Below are 16855 nucleotides of genomic sequence, written 5' to 3' on the forward strand. Positions count from 1 at the left end.
AATGCATAAAATGTTTTGAAGGTGCAAAATGTCACCTAACAGGACTACATTTGTTTAGAGAGTGCAGTGCAACACAAACTGTTATGCTCCATAGGAGACAGGCAGCATTACAACAAGGGAGGAGTATGGTTTTCATGCACAGATACTGGGGACAGTAGATAAAGTGCACACAGGATGCAGCTTCAAACCTCCCACAAGCACACAGCAAAATTATCTCCCTACTCATGCCAGTTTTGTGTGCCAGCCACTGTAGTCCAATTAAGCCTTTGATAGGGAACAAGGGATGAACCTTTCTTTGTCTTGTTCATTATTAAAGCATTACTAATATTGTTAGAGTGAGAGAAGTGCAAAGCCTTTATGGTCTGGTAACATTTTTTTTGAAAGGTGTCTGATCAGAAGTTGGCCTTTGACCAGAATTAAATCCAGAACAAAGGAAAGACAGGATATATATGACCACAAGGTGGTGACTCTGAGCTTTTAAGCTCACAGTGCAATTCCTTCTGAGAGACAGCATCACACAGACCAAGCTTAACTATCATTCTCTTTGCAGCCATTTTAAGAAGAATATACATACAAGAGAAAGAGACACATGCTTATTAAAGCTTAGGAAAATACCAATAGCTTTACCAGGACATGATGAAGTGCCAGACCAGAGGAGTGTCACTATACAAAGAGCTATGGGCTAGAAGAGCTTTTATCATAGTCCTCTTTCCAAATGCCTTTCTACTCTCTATAAGCAAGGCACAATGAGTTATGCTCCTATAGATTTAGACTGCTTTTCTCCTGAAATGTCAACGGATGTCATCACCACAATCTATCTAATAAAATCTATTAGTTACACACACATTATTTATATATATATATATATATATATATATATATATATGAGATCAAAGTTAACCCAGTAAATATACAATTAACAGATATTTCATTCATATGTGAAATAATGCAAATGGCAGAGCTTAGTTAAATATCTGATGTGTGTACGTTAAGCTATATGTCTGAAAGGATCCATGACATCATGGAGTATGACATAATCCCTTCGGGTACTTGTAGAGCTGATGCACTGTTAAGGACTTGTGATCTCTCTCTCAGGACCCTGCACTGGTATTAATGGCTGCTATATCTGACTCCAGGGTTGAAAGAGCTCTCTCGTGTCCCAAGCCATGGGCTTTTGCTGGACCACAGCTGTCTGACTGGAGCCATGTGCCCACCGGAAATTAGAGCAGTGGCCTCATGGGACCTCAGCTTTCTACTACATCTGTCTCTCAAATGAAAAACTGACACAGCTAATTGATTCAGAATGCTCCCATATTGCTGATAAGAGAAACGTCACTTTGGCTTGGAAAAGGATTTTCACCAAAATAACGTTTTCTCACTGTCCTTGTTACAAGCAGGAAGGAAGAGGACATATAGGAGAGAACCAGTTCTGGTACATGAGAAGCACAGTCTGTAAAAGGATCATATTAATACAAAATACAAAGCTCTGCTTTTTCAGTGGAATTCCTTATATATGTTACTCAATATGTTAATGACATTATATTCATATTGACAAAGTTTGGTGTATGTGTATGCAAGTTAAGAGGGATGTGGTATTGTGCTTATCCCTCCGAGGCCAATTATATTGGCTGTGCTTTGTCAGTGTCTTGGTTTGAAACTAATTTCTTAGTGACATGTTGATCAAAACCATGCCAGAACACAGGGGATTGGAAGCTGTGTGACGGCTGAAACAGTGCATTAATAACACTGAAGAAGGAACAATCTGTGGGATGTAACAGCACTCAGACCTCAGAGATGTTTTCATTATTTTATCAGCAAGGGGATTTACAGTGCAGATGAGAGAGTGAGAGAAAAGAGTGGGAAAGTTTCTAGTTTTGCTTTGATCTGAGAGAAGGAACTTATTCAGGGCGTCATTTCAAAGCCTAAGATCAGTATTTATTGTGGCAACAGTAATCTCTCTTTGTGTGTGTGTGTGTGTGTGTGCGTGTGTGTGTGTGTATGTGTGTATGTGTGTGTGAATGTGTGCATGCCTGTGTGTGTTGCTGTACAAATGTGCTGGGTGATAAGGTTTCTGAGGGTTCACATTACCCTCGCCTTTGCAGTCCTTCAGTTGAGCAAGGTTCACTTTCAGATCACCTCAAACTGCTGGACAGGTCACTCTCTCTCTCTCTCTCTCTCTCTCTCTCCTCATGTTTCTCCTCATTAAAAACAATGTGTTGCTGGCTCTGAGGATGCTGACCTTTTATTTCTCTCTCTCTCTCTCTTCCTAGCTCTTTCTGCTTTCTGAGCAACAGCAGAATGATTGCTCTTATATAATGGTTTCTATAAATGAAAATGACTGAGTTAATATATAATCACCACAGCAAGACTCATAACCATAACCAGATTTTTTCACATTAACCAGAAACATGTAACCGAGGACTGAACATGCAATTATGGCCATTAATCTTGTAAATGCCATTAAAAATAATGTGTACCACTCCACATCAAATAGCCATAGAGCCCTGTGATAATTCTAATAAGAGGCGATTGAAGACAGACTTACTTTGCTTTGGCCTCTGCATCTTCAGATCCTTTGCTGGACACATCCTCCAAACCTCCAATAAGGTGCTTATAAGAACTAAAATAAAATAAAATTAATTTAAATAAATTAAAATGAGAGGATTGCTTTAGATTTTAATGCTAAAGATCTGAGTGATGTGATTTGAACACTTTTATTATTCCATAACACTAGATGTGAGGAGCAAAAGAGTTTAATTCTCAGCCAGAAGTGTAAGGCAGACTCCAAGCAGAAAGACAAATTTAAAAGTACAAAGAAAGTACAAAGAAAGCAACAAAAGCATTTGACAGGGTCAGGGCAGATTGTCTAAATGCAACAAACATTGATTGAATTTGTGAGAATATATCATTTGACATGAGAGAGTTTTTGATGGGTCAGTGCATATGAATTCATTCTTGAACAGAATTAAACATTCAGTTATGTGTTGCCTCTGCTGGTGTAAGTGTTGGTGTAAATGATGAAATATTCTGTGCAATTTTAACAACCCAATCAGAGAAAGAGAGTGTGTGTGTGGGTTTGTGGGATGGGGGGTGGGGGCGGGTGCTGGTTGATGAGTAGTGCTGGATGACTGGGAGCAATGGTAATAATGCTGGAGATGTATTTTGGATGATGTGTTTATAACTAGAATGGCAGCTCTGGTACCACAGTTTAATCTACTCTTGTAAATATTTAAATGATCTCTCTCTCTCTCTCTCTCTCTCAGTCCTTTCTAGGGGAATGATAATATGCTTAAACAGATTTGATCCTGAAATGCACAAAAAACCCCAGAACAATAATATTCTGAATTCAGTCTTTTTCTTTAATTGTAAATGAAGTGTAAATTATTGCTTATGCCTGATCAATTAGCCATTTGGTTATCCATAAGGTTCACCTGACTAAAGACATAACATTCAGCCAATAAAAGCCCAAGTGCCCAAGTACACAAGCACATACAGAGTGTAAATCCCCACAGTAGAGTGCTGATGGCTGAATGCCTATAAAACTGTAAGCAGCACATAAAGAGTGGAATGATAATATTCCTCAGGAGGTAACCTGTCTGCAGAGCTCACTGACACAGACGGCACTTTAGCTATTTAGGTTGCGCTAGATTCTTTGACCTCTGGAAGGGATCAGACAAAACACACCTTCAAATAGATAAACTCGCACATGCACAACAGGCATGCACACACACTCAGGCATACACACAAATAAATACACACAGTTTAAACAGCAGAAATAGAGTAATCACAGCTTGACATGCAACAGTTATGAGAAGTCCATGTGTTATTAAAAGTTATATAGGAATATTTATATAATATTATTAAATAAATATGAATGAATATTATATATAATATATAATTTATAAGTTTGAAACCATAAATTCATAGCTTTAAATAATTTGTAGGAAGCTAAGCTTTAAAAGATGCTTCCAGAATGATTAACTGAGCTATACTGAATTCCAAAATGCCTGACAAGTTGTATAGCATCAAGAATAAAGTTATAATAAATTTAATCCACAAAAGACAAATCCTGGAAATATTGAATAAAACATCTAAAAATGCGATTTTGTTTGTAAGTCACAAAATCTAATTATAGACTGTATTTTATTATTGTATATTTCCAAATGTATTGTCATATTATATTATATTATATTATATTATATTATATTATATTATATTATATTATATTATATTATATTATATTATTGCTGTTGCATATATTATATATGCAATCATAATTTAGAAATATGTGGTATAATAATGCTTTATATAATAAGTGATACTTACTCTCTGTCAATTACAAGGCAGGTAACGGTTTCTGCAGCGATGACATTGGCTGTCCTGATATCCTCTCTGTGAAAAACAAACAATAAAATATGAGTTGAAAAATAGAAAGTGAGCATTAATCAAATCCGATTCGATACAGAACACATTTTCAGTAACTGAACTGCTGAATGGTGCAAAGCAATGTTAGATAAGAATGATGAAGAAAGAATTATCTATCTATAAAATACATAATATTTACAGCTTAAACTGGTGAAAAGTCACTGGTTCTTTGGAGGTTCTTTGTGAGTAATGTAACATAGAAGTTACTCTGAACTCCATACAAGATTTGCCATATTTCAGTCATTACTCAGAGTCTCTCTGTATGCCATCATTCACTTCCTCTGGCTCGCTGAATTCCGAGGAGTCGTCCTCCCAGTCGCACGAGTCAGAGTCCGAATCCCAAATAACTGAGTCCATCACGTTATTGTGGTACAGGCTATCTTTACTGTAGAACATGCTAAACTATATGTTCTACCATATGTACTTAGCCTTACTTCCCACTCAGCAAGATCCAGCCAACCCTATACAATGCACACACGCCATCTGACCAGAAAGAAGACCAGACAGTAACACACATGCACATACTGTCCATGACCAATCAAAGTCTCTTATGCTTGGACAGAGGTGAGAATTCTTCACTACACAGCACTAAATCCCCCACAACACAAATACGAAAACACCCCCCTGAGAGAAGGTCACAGCTGCTCTACATGATAAGCGAGAGTAAGGGAGAGGAGAGAAGACATGTGTAAAGGAGAAGAGAAATGAGGAGAGAGGAAGAGAAAAAAGATTTTGGCACTACTTTAAAGTGTTATTACATAGCCAGTGAGTGTGGGCTTGTTGTGACGAGGGTCATTAAGGACTGAGTGCTCTGTAAGTGGCTTTATAAGAGGCATTAAGTGGACAGCATGCTCTCCTGGGTGAGACCTGCACTATGTCATCATGGTCCAACTGAAACAGTGACACCTGCTCTCTGAAAAGTGGTCCTCAATGCCAAATATGTGTCCCTGTTCTAATCTCTTTCATGGGCACACACATACACACACTGTCACATAAACATGCCAATTAATCCAGGTATCAATAGGTTCTTTCTTCTGACTGCAGACCTAGTCCAAGAGAATTGCTTGACCTACATGCACTGTAATCTCTACCACATCAATGTCCTCTCAAATCAGACTAAAACCTGGATGTTTATGGCCACCAGCCTCAGATTTCAGATTTATACAAGAAAATATGGTAAATCCATCAGTGTCAGTGTATTTCTGCATAGGAACATAATATAATACACATTACAAAAAGGCAGAGGTTCACATTAATTGGTTTGACTGTAAGGGGGCACAATAGGGCTTAATGACACAATGAAGATATGACTAAAAAAATCAGTTTCCCATCAATGCATAATAATAATAATAATTATAATAATAATAATTCAAAATAAAAGAGCAGTCATGTTCAGGTGTTCATTCCTCTCAGTCTCATGAGGGATGTATGGGTTTGTCTACCAAAGGTTTAATATGATGTCAACCCTTTGCAGCTATAACAGCTACAACTCTTCTGGTAAGGCTTTCCACAAGGGTTAGGAGTGTGTTTATTGGAATTTTTGACCATTCTTCCAGAAGCAAATTTGTGAGGTCAGACACTGATGTTGGCTGAGAAGGCCTTGCCTGCAGTCTCCGCTCTAATTCATCCTGATGGTGTTCTATCGGGTTGAGGTCAGCACTCTGTGCAGGCCAGTCAAGTTCTTCCACACCAAACTCGCTCATCCATGTCTTTATGGACCTTGCTTTGTGTACTGGTGTGCAGTCATGTTGGAACAGGAAGGGGCCATCCCTAAACTGTTCCCACAAAGTTGGTAGCATAAAATTGTCCAAAATCTCTTGGTCTGCTGAAGCATTAAGAGCTCCTTTTACTGGAAGTAAGGGTCTGAGCCAAACTTCTGATAAACAACACCACACCATACTTTACACTTGGCACAGTGCAGTCAGACAAGTACCGTTCTCCTGGCAACTGCCAAACCCAAAGTCATCCATCGGATTGTCAGATGGAGAAGCATGATTCATCACTCCAGAGAACAAATCTCCACTGCTCTAGACTCCAGTTGCCAAGCTTTATATCACTGCATTTGATGCTTTGCATTGCACTTGGTAATGTAAGGCTTGAATGCAGCTGCTTGGTCATGGAAACTCATTCCATGAAGCTCTCTACGCTGTTCTTGAGCTAATCTGAAGGCCACATGAAGTTTGGATGTCTGTAGCGATTGACTCTGCAGAAAGTTGGCAACCTCTACGAATCCGCTGACCCCACTCTGTCATTTTATGTGGCCTACCACTTCGTGGATGAGTTGCTGTCATTCGCAATTGCTTCCACTTATGATACACTTATATACCACTGCCAGTTGATTATGGAATATTTAGTAGCAAGGAAATTTCCTGACTGGACTTGTTGCACACGTGGCATCCTATCACGCTGGAATTCACTGAGCTCCTGAGAGCGACCCATTCTTTCATAAATGTTTGTAGAAGCAGTCTGTATACTTAGGTCCTTGGGTTTAAACACCTGTGGCCATGGAAGTGATTGGAACACCTGTATTCAATGATTTGTATGGGCAAGTGAATACTTTTGGAAATATAGTGTATTATAATTGAGTAAGGTATAGAATAACATGTAATAATGTTGCAGTTTTGCACAGGTTTGACTGGCAAGACCAGTCCAGTTTTGGGGACATTTGGCAACTGAGGAAAACCGTAAAAATTGAGAGTACCAACTCCAGACCTAGAAAAAGAGACCCCAATATCTCATGTAGCTATTTATTTAAAAACATAAACCTAAGTTCCTAAAAATTATGTGGAGATCAGGTTAAAATGTTTTGTATAAACATTGGTTTAGTACAGAGACTCCCATTACAGCCCTGGTCCTGGAGGACCTCTAGCCCTTCAAATGTAAGTGTTTGCTCTGCACTCAACACACCTGATCAAACTAATCTGCTGATTTATAAGCCCTGAGTTGAAGAGGGTGTGTTTTGGCAGGAAAACACAAAAATGTGTACAGCTGGACGTCCTCCAGAACCAGGGTTGGGAACAACTGGTTTAGGAGACATTGCCGGGCTCTTTTGTATGAATACCAAGCAAGTGGAACCACATCTTACTAGACCTCATATGGTGATCATATGCGTTCTCACTCACTGCACTTTAGGTTCCAAATACAGATTCAGCACCTCACTGATATTACTTGCATAGCCCACTGCAAAATAAGTGAATGTTTAGCCACCACTAGATGGCACCAGAGGATTTACAGCCATGTGGATTTGATTCTACAGGCCAGCTTTTAATGAAGGAGGTAAATGTGAACATAGCTGTATGAGATGATACATGAAAGCATTTATTTATCTGACAAAAATAGAGGGTAATCTTACCCCTGCAAGGCTTTTTCACCAAACCAGTCGCCCTTTCCCAGAGAGCGCAAATACACAGCCTCCTGACTGGGAGAGTCCTCTTGGGTCACTGTCACCTGAGAGACAGGGGCAGATCAGAAAATAACTCAGATCAAATCAGATCTAAATTACATTCACATCTAGATACCATGCCACTGCTGAAAAAGTGATACATTGATTTTACTTGATTCAAATGTAAATGTCATTTACAAATAAATGAAGCATATTACATCAACACAGTTTTGTCTTTCAGTTTAAATACCTTTGGCAACTATATCATATGTTTTACTGATGTAGAAAAAATGTCCAGATTTGAATCAAATGAATTTAATGCATCACGTTTATCAGTGAAGTAAACTGGACTTACCTTTCCTTTACTAATGATGAAGAAAGTGTCTCCCCTTGCTCCCTGCCTGATGATATAATCCCCATCCTCATAATGTGTCTGCATAACAAACAGGGCCAACACAACAGGAGAGGAAGGGAGAGTGCCAAAAACATGAAAGAGAAAAATGAGCAGTCAGTCAAATAAAATAAAATAATAATAAAAAGCTTGGATGATATTACTGAAAAATTCTGGAACGTTTGGTTCTGTTGTTACTTACTATTTGAAGTGCAATAGTAAATTACATTTTCAGGAATAATTGCACATTACAACTGTGATCAGTGTGGTTAGTTCTGGTGATTCTGTGCTAAATGGCCATGACCATCACTGGGGCAAAGAATGGATGAAAATGAAACTACAGACAGAGAGGAAGGAGTGCAGACACAAAGCCTCTTGAAACACTAAACCACAGCTGCCCCAGGACCTGTCACTGAAGTTTTAAGCACCAATGTCTTGCCACAGGGACAGAGTCTTTTTTTAGGGGGGCACACAGTGCCCTCTTGGCCAGCCGCATGCCATCAATGTCCTCTAGACAGATGAAATGAGAGACACACCTGCATGCCTGACAGCACGGCCGAAACAGTACCCTCAGTCTGACCCTAATCAACCCTTTCCCAGCATTACCGACTCTCTGTCCTCTACAGTAGGACACATTTACAATAGCGTAAAAATTTGAAAAGGAACAGAGCTTTTTTCCCCACATATATCATGATCCACTGATGATTGTGTTTCTACCTATCAAGCTGCAGGTTTGCAGTTAAATGACCATTTTGACCAGCTAAAATAAAAGGACATGTGTATTTACTTGTTCATGTTGCAGCTGAAAGCTGCAATGTGAAGAGTATTTTTCCTGGCAAATGTTATGAACTGCCACTGTACTTCTATGCCTGTATTATACTACTAGTATTACTGTAATGTTGATGTGGCCTTCATGCTGTAATATCTAGCAATAAGTAAATACTATATGAACTTGCATCCTTAAAATTCTATATTAGCAATAATCTGTACTGAAGATGTTCCACTTTTGGCAACACCTAATGAACAGTTCTGAAGAACTATTCATATAGAGAAGAGAGTTTATTTTATTCATTTCCTTTAATTCTTAAATGGACTAAATTGGGTTGAGGCTGGCATTCCAGCTCAGTATGTTACATGGCTGCTTTTAGTCTGAGTTCTTTCAAATTTCTACAACATTTTGTGTTGATTGTCAGAGAATGAGAATCCTTCTGATAAAGCTACAAGATTCAGATATGCTAATTAGCAGACGAGCACATTCATTCTGAACACTCAATGGCAGCCATGTTACACATGGAAAACCAAAATAAAAATAAGCAGCAGGAATGAGTGTGAGAGGCCATGTCCACCAGGCATCACCACCATCTCCTGTAAATATACTCAGGAACACAGAAAATGAATGGCAGAACCCAAAATAACTCCAGTGTCTGAAATTTTCATTTGATGATGTCAATACCACCGGACAACTTTGGAATGAACTACAATGGAGTCGAGTAGAGATTGCAAGCCAGACCCTCTCATCCAACATGTCTGACCTCACAAATGCTCTTCTGGATGAATGGGCCAAAATTCCCACAGACACACTGTACACACACACACGCACACACAAACACACACACACACACACACACACACACACACACACACACACACACATATATATATATATATATATATATATATATATATATATATATATATATATATATATATATATATATATTATGCCAAGCCAAACATGAAAGGCTACAACACACTGTACCCCAGAAGTCCATACATATAGAGGTTCATTCAATATATATCAATGTTCATTCCCTATATATCCCTATATATCAATGTTCATTCAATATATCTCAGTAGAACAAAGACCGATATATATGGAATGGAATATGTATGGATATATATGTGCGTAAAATAGCAGGTCTTTATTGCACATATTCATTCAACATTCAAAGTGGTAGTGGAAAAAGTAAGTGAACCCTTGAAATTGATAGCTGATTGACCCCCCCTTTCAAAAGTCTAACCCTTTCCAGCTTTATGTAAATCAACAATTTTTGATTGTAGATCCTCTCAAAGCTCTTTTTGGTGAGACATGGCTCATATATGCCGTATCCTTCTTGTGCAGAGCAAACTTAAAAAGTTTGAGTGGTTTTTAATCAGTCAAAGTAGCTCTAGTCCACACCTCGAAACTCATTTTCTTAACAAGACTCCAGGTATGCTAACCACCACCAATTAACTTTTTTGAGATCATTTACTCAAGGGTTTGCATACTTTATCCACTACCACTTTGAATGTTGAATGAATTTTTTCAGGTTTTTTTTCAGGTTTTTAGGGTTGTTCTCAATGAAGACATGAATTATCAGAATTTTTTTGTGTTATTATTTTAGGCACATTATATTTGTCAATTCGGTTGACTTGGATAAGGATCAGATCTCATTTTATGACAAATTAATGCAGAAAAAAAAAATCCAAAAGGTTCATATACTTTTTCTTGCCACTGTATATATATAATGAATGGAATGAACATTGATATATACACTAACCGGCCACTTTATTAGGTACACCTAATTGCTAGGTGCTTGGACCCCCTTTTGCCTTCAGAACTTCCTTAATTCTTCGTGGCATACTTTCAACAAGGTGTTGGAAACATTCCTCAGAGATTTTGGTTGGTTATTTCAGTTACTGTTGCCTTTCTATCATCTCGACCCAGTCTGCCCATTCTGGTTATTTTCTCTTTTTTGGACCATTCTCTGTAAACCCTATAGATGGTTGTGGGTGAAAATCCCAGTAGATCAGCAGTTTCTGAGATACTCAGACCAGCCTGTCTGGCACCAACAACCATGCCATGTTCAAAGTCACTTAAATCACCTCTCTTCCCCATTCTGATGCTCGGTTTGCACTTCAGCAAGTTGTCTTGACCACCTCTACATGCCTAAATGCATTGAGTTGCAGCCCTGTGATTGGCTGATTAACTATTTGGGTTAACAAGCAATTGTACCTAATAAAGTGGCAGATGAGTGTATATATGGAATGAACATTGATATATATATATATATATATACATATATATATATATATATATATATATATATATATACAATGAACATTGACATATATTGAATGATCACTGATATTTAATGTTGCAATATTGTTCTTCAGGTACAGTGTGTGTATATGTTTACTGTATTATTTTGTGTCCAGCTCAGTTAGTGAGTGTGTTTGTGATTGGTGACCATCAGATGAAAAGGGGGGCTAGGAGTGACCTACTTCAGTTTTCAGTTGCTTTTCAAGTGCCATTGTTTTCCCTTGCTCTCAATAAAAGAGCATTTTTCCAAAAAGAAATTATGGCCTCATCCGACTCTTTTTCTGCACCATGTACATATTATGTACATATTGAAGCTCCACCCCTCTGTAGCTTCACATTATATATTAGCCATTCTCAGAATACTCTATCCAAGGGATTACTGTGTATACATACTGGTAACTTTATCAGAATTCCCTTCCTTTAAGCTCCACCTGGTGTTTGTTAATGCCCATTTATTGATGCACAGTTTTTTTGGCCATCCTCAACTCTCAGTGACTGAACAATGACTTTCATTCCATATATATCAATGTTCATTGTATATATATCAATGTTCATTCCATATATATCAATGTTCATTGTATATATCAATCATGAAATATTTCATGAAAGTTCAATCAAATAAGTTCATGAAATATTTCCAGTCTGGCTTGCCATTATATATATATATATATATATATATATATATATATATATATATATATATATATATATATATATATAAATACATTAAATATATATATATATATATATATATATATATATATATATATATATATATATAGTATTTATTTATTATGTTGGGAAAAAAGGAAAACAAAATCTAATATCTGATATTTTACCAAAGTGAAAACCACCAAATAATGAAGGACTAAAGAGCATTTCAACTTAGGAACTTACAAAATGAGCTGTATCTTTTATGTTTGAGCAAATGTAGACAGCATCCAGAATCTGATATAATATTTAAATGAGCAGTTTTAATTAGGATTGAAATAGCTGATAGAATAGCCTTGAGGTGACAGATGGAGTTTGTCAGATGGTTGGTTGTACTTTTTTTTTTTTGCCTGATGCACTGTATCAAAAAGATGGACAGTTCGGATGATAAAATGCCTTAAGTCACAATGGCATAAATCATCATAGTTTAGCATAATTAGCAACTTGTCTTCGTAAGACCATTTTTTATGCACAAATTACTTTAATTTCAGTCAACATATGTGAATGTGAGCTTTCTATAAAAATAAATATAAAATTAATTCCTTGTCTGCTAATAGCAGCCCAACAGTCTTTTGGCTGCTTATAAATGACTGCTTCAAAGACTAATGAAATAGTGATTGAAGAAAAATAATTTTTAACCTGAGAACCGATATAGATAAAAGATCATACTTGAGCATGTAAGGTGGAATAGGATATTAAGAATCCTATTTTGCAATGCATTGTGTGGGTACAAAAGATTGCTGTGAATAGCAACAGAGGCCGCTAGCGCAACTCTTAATTTAATACCAGTTGTGTTTGTTGAAGGATTAGCAACATTGCCAATTATGAACATTTACCTCCTCAAGGACATCTGCCAGCTTGCTTAGTATTTCTTCTGGAAGGCCATGGAATGTTGGAACGCTGCAGGAGAGAGGATTTACAAAATTAAATCTCAACACACCAAAGCAAAGCTTATTAGGATATTAGTTGTAGCTAAACTGCACAGTAACATTCAAGGGTATCTCAGTCTTGATACATTTTTGTGGCATATAAAAATACACAGTTAAAGTCTTGTAATCACCCACTATACCTATGGGTATACCTTTCCATACCTGCATCCTTCAGTGCTTTCACATTTATTACATTCATGCATTGTAGCTTGACTACATAAAGTTTGACTACTACTAACGGTGGTGTGAAAGCATGGTACTTAGCCAAAGCCTGCATAGATGGTATTTAGTCCGTGTCTGTACTTATTCAAAACATGCTGGTTATTTTATTGATATTTAATGAAATCTGTATGGATCCGTGATCACTGATCTTGTGTTTGTGGAATTATCTGCTTTATTTTTATAGGTGTAACAGAACCGCAGTGTGCAAACATAGTCTTCATCATTTCATACTGCATAACTTTTAACCCTTTCTTGCTCCCTTGTCTACAGATATTGAATCTTTTTATGCAAGTTTTTCTCTTCTTCCCTTATTATCTGTGCCATTTTATTCCAAATGGTCATCTGATTATTTAGCAGTGGAACATGCCAGTCTGTCTTGCTCACATATGAGGTAAAAAAAGAAGCTGTTTTTTCTATACTAAATCAAATTGGTACCAAATGTCTAAACAGAACTTTCCATATTTTAAATACAAGAGGGAAATAAACATCTGTGCATGACTCACAGACTCCACCAACTGCCTGTGTTTTCATAGCCAAATAGCAACAGAAGCAGGACACCAGGTGGGTTGCCCAATTAAAACTTTAATTCAATATACTGCTAATAACTCATTTAAAGAATCCCACAGCAGGAGCAGCCATTTGACTTTCAAGTCTGTAGGGAACCAATCTATTCCATAGCAGCTTCATACATGCCTAAATAACACCCTACCTAACAAACAGTACATTAATGTTTCAGCCAAACATTATATTATATGATTAACATATTACATGAAAGAATATTCAATAGAATATTCATATTGAACTATTGGTAATATTGTGTGGCTGTTGTGTGGCACCATTACCTTAAGCAGCAGAAGAAAAGATTAAGAGCTAGTGAGAGACAGAGACAGATGTAGAAAGAGGATCGAAGCACAAAGGCTTTGTGCCAGTGGAGCAGCAAAGCTTCCAAGGAACTGTTCTATTATGCAGCCATATTTTGATGAAGATTTCTTTCATGTAATGTTTCGCCCATGAGCCCAACCCTGCAGAATTCTGTCTTTAATATGTAAAATATGCCCCCTGCTCTCTTTTCTGTGTGCTATTATGCAAATGGAGACGTCAGATGATGAAAAGAGAGAAAGAAAAAGAGAAAGATGGAAGGAGGTGCTTTCCAGTGGATGAAGGGAAGACTCCCACATAGACGTACAGGACTGGCAAGACAGCTGCAGCACTGAAACACACAACATACACTCTACCAGTAACTTGTGGTACACATAAGATAAGGGGAGAAGTTCCTAACCTTTTTAGAAACTCCATGTACTCTGCATGTTTGATCAGTCCAGTCCTCATCATGATGGTCTGAAAGCACTGCCTGTCGATGGCCCATAACTTCACATTGGTTAAAGCTGTAGAAGAATAGAGAGAGGCAGAGGCTCTTACCACTGTCATGGATTTACTCAGCATCCTTTGCTGTAAAGCAACTATCAATTAATGCCAGGATAATTCAGTATTGAGGTCACAGAACAAATCCTTCATACAGTAGCTTACAGTGCATTCATTACTGCAAGAGTACTAAACAGAGGATGCATCTGTTGAAGAAAGTAAAAAAATAATGAAACTATTGGTTGATGAAAAATTAAAAATAGCACACAGTTCAAACCAAAGCCTGAGTGGTGACAGTGAGGATTATAAGAGCCAGAGACAGTGTGCTAATAAACAAAACCCTCCAGAGATGAGCAGATAGGGAGAAATGTCATTTGAATGCAAGATCATTTCATTTGTAAACTATTCATGGCTGAGAAAAATGTCAATTTTACTTGTGAATGATTCAATTTACGTGATGATGTTCAAGTCTCAGAAGAGCCCAGAGATTAGTTTATAAATGATGACTTGCCCAATTTAAATCAAAGTATCTTCTATTTCACATCCTTAAGAATAACTATAAAACATGCACAGATAAGCTGACTGCAAAGTTACAAGGCAGTCCACATGTGACTGGACAACACTTTTTTTGCTGTTTTGGTTCTGTACTTCTGCATTTCATTTGAAATAAAGCAATGACACTGCTGTAAAAGGTGCAGAACATCAGCTTTATTCCAAGGGCATTGTCATCTGCATTTGGTGAATCAGGGCCCTCTTTATACATTTCAGGGGACGATGAGTAATAGGACAAATTAATATAACTTGTGGTTACAGACTGCGATATGTGTTCACAGAGAATACAGAGCTAGACTGTAGAACACAGACAGTTAGTATTAGTCTACAAAAACACATTTAAGGACATTTTTATGGATCGGTGATGACCAGTTTTGTATGTATGTATGTAATTATCTTTTTTATTTCTATGTATGTGTAAGAGAACAGTACACAAACATATTCACAGAGAGCTAGACTGCAGAACACAGACAGTTAGTAGTAGTCTATAAAAACACACACAGGTAGGATCCGTCTGTAAAATACACACAGAAAGGCACCTCATGTTTTGTAAATGCTGGTATTCTGACATATACCTTTAAGGCATTTTTGTTGTCATCAACAAGCCACATATCTTAGTGGCCTGGGGCTCTTTTGCTGTTGAATATTCCCATTTCTTCAGCAATTCATTCTTCTTGTGCATATTTAACATATGTTGACAACTTTTATGAGAGCTTCAAACAGTCGTGCTGAATGATACATTCTTTATACCAGAATTAGTGTCACACAAAAATATATCATATCTGCTGTGTGCTTCAGAGTGTTTTCAGAGAACAATATAAAATACATAAATAGTAAGTTTCCTTTCTGGGTAACATTTACAATACTTAATTTAAAATGATCAGACCAATCAAAATGTCAGGCTTGTAAATTATTACTTTGGCACTGAATAGCAGTACTCAGGGAGCATGGGTTCATTATCTAATGCATGCTTAAAAAGTCTTCTGATGCTGTAAAATGTTGTGTTTGGAAAATATAAAATGTAATCAATACTGTCCAGCTCTACTAAATGGCTAAACATACCCAACTAGCCAAGGATAGCTGACAAATCCCCATAAAAATTCTGCAGAGTGAAAACAGCAAAGATGTAATTTTTGGCAACAAGGGATCCAATGAGATGGGATTTAAATGGAGCACTAGAGGAATCAGAGATAAAAGAGAAGAATAAACAGGCTATCAAAACCAACTGCACTCCTCTCAGGCCCAGAGCACATTAGTTATTCATCAGGCTATTCTGGCTGTGATTATTTTGTATCATTTACCTCACACACACACACACACACACACACACACACACACACACACACACACACACACACACACACATTTCAGCAAACACAATCCTGCACAGGCACATGAATCAAGGTGATAAATAAAAAACACTTTAAACTACCCTGCACCACTATATTAGTGTAAGAATAAGTTGTGCAGCAGCAGCAACGTGTGAGAGAGTGAAAAGGGCAAAGTGTCAGACACAGAGTCCTGTTCTGTCCAGAACAACATAAAAACCAGTGAGGTTTTCTCTAATCGTATATCCAGTGTTATGTGTAAAGTTTGAGGGTTAAATGAATGCAGCATGGCCTGTACTGTAGGCTCTTGTAAACATGTACAGTATTATGTAATAGACCACACAGTTGTGTGATTTTTCCTGATTGCTTATACATGGTTATTGGATAAATAAACATGAATCCCAGAGACTGAAGCTCATGTGCTATCTCCTTAAAGCCTGTAAATAAAATGGAAAGTGTGTTTTTGGGGGT

The 16855-nt window shown here is 37.3% G+C and overlaps 1 protein-coding gene across 2 annotated transcripts in view; it reads right to left on the minus strand.

Annotated features, from left to right (window-relative positions):
* Nucleotides 1–16855, minus strand: part of prkg1a (protein kinase cGMP-dependent 1a) — a 66796-nt gene that overhangs the window by 8203 nt on the left and 41738 nt on the right. For both annotated transcript variants that reach the window (XM_017724411.2, XM_017724402.2), the window contains exons 4-9: nt 14422–14527; nt 12828–12891; nt 8163–8240; nt 7778–7872; nt 4327–4392; nt 2546–2620 (exon numbers count right to left, since the gene is read on the minus strand). In XM_017724411.2, the coding sequence (XP_017579900.1) occupies nt 2546–2620; nt 4327–4392; nt 7778–7872; nt 8163–8240; nt 12828–12891; nt 14422–14527 (484 nt within the window). The remainder of the gene's footprint in view (nt 1–2545; nt 2621–4326; nt 4393–7777; nt 7873–8162; nt 8241–12827; nt 12892–14421; nt 14528–16855) is intronic.

Source organism: Pygocentrus nattereri, chromosome 5 (assembly GCF_015220715.1).
Source record: "Pygocentrus nattereri isolate fPygNat1 chromosome 5, fPygNat1.pri, whole genome shotgun sequence".
Taxonomy (NCBI): Eukaryota; Metazoa; Chordata; class Actinopteri; order Characiformes; family Serrasalmidae; genus Pygocentrus; species Pygocentrus nattereri.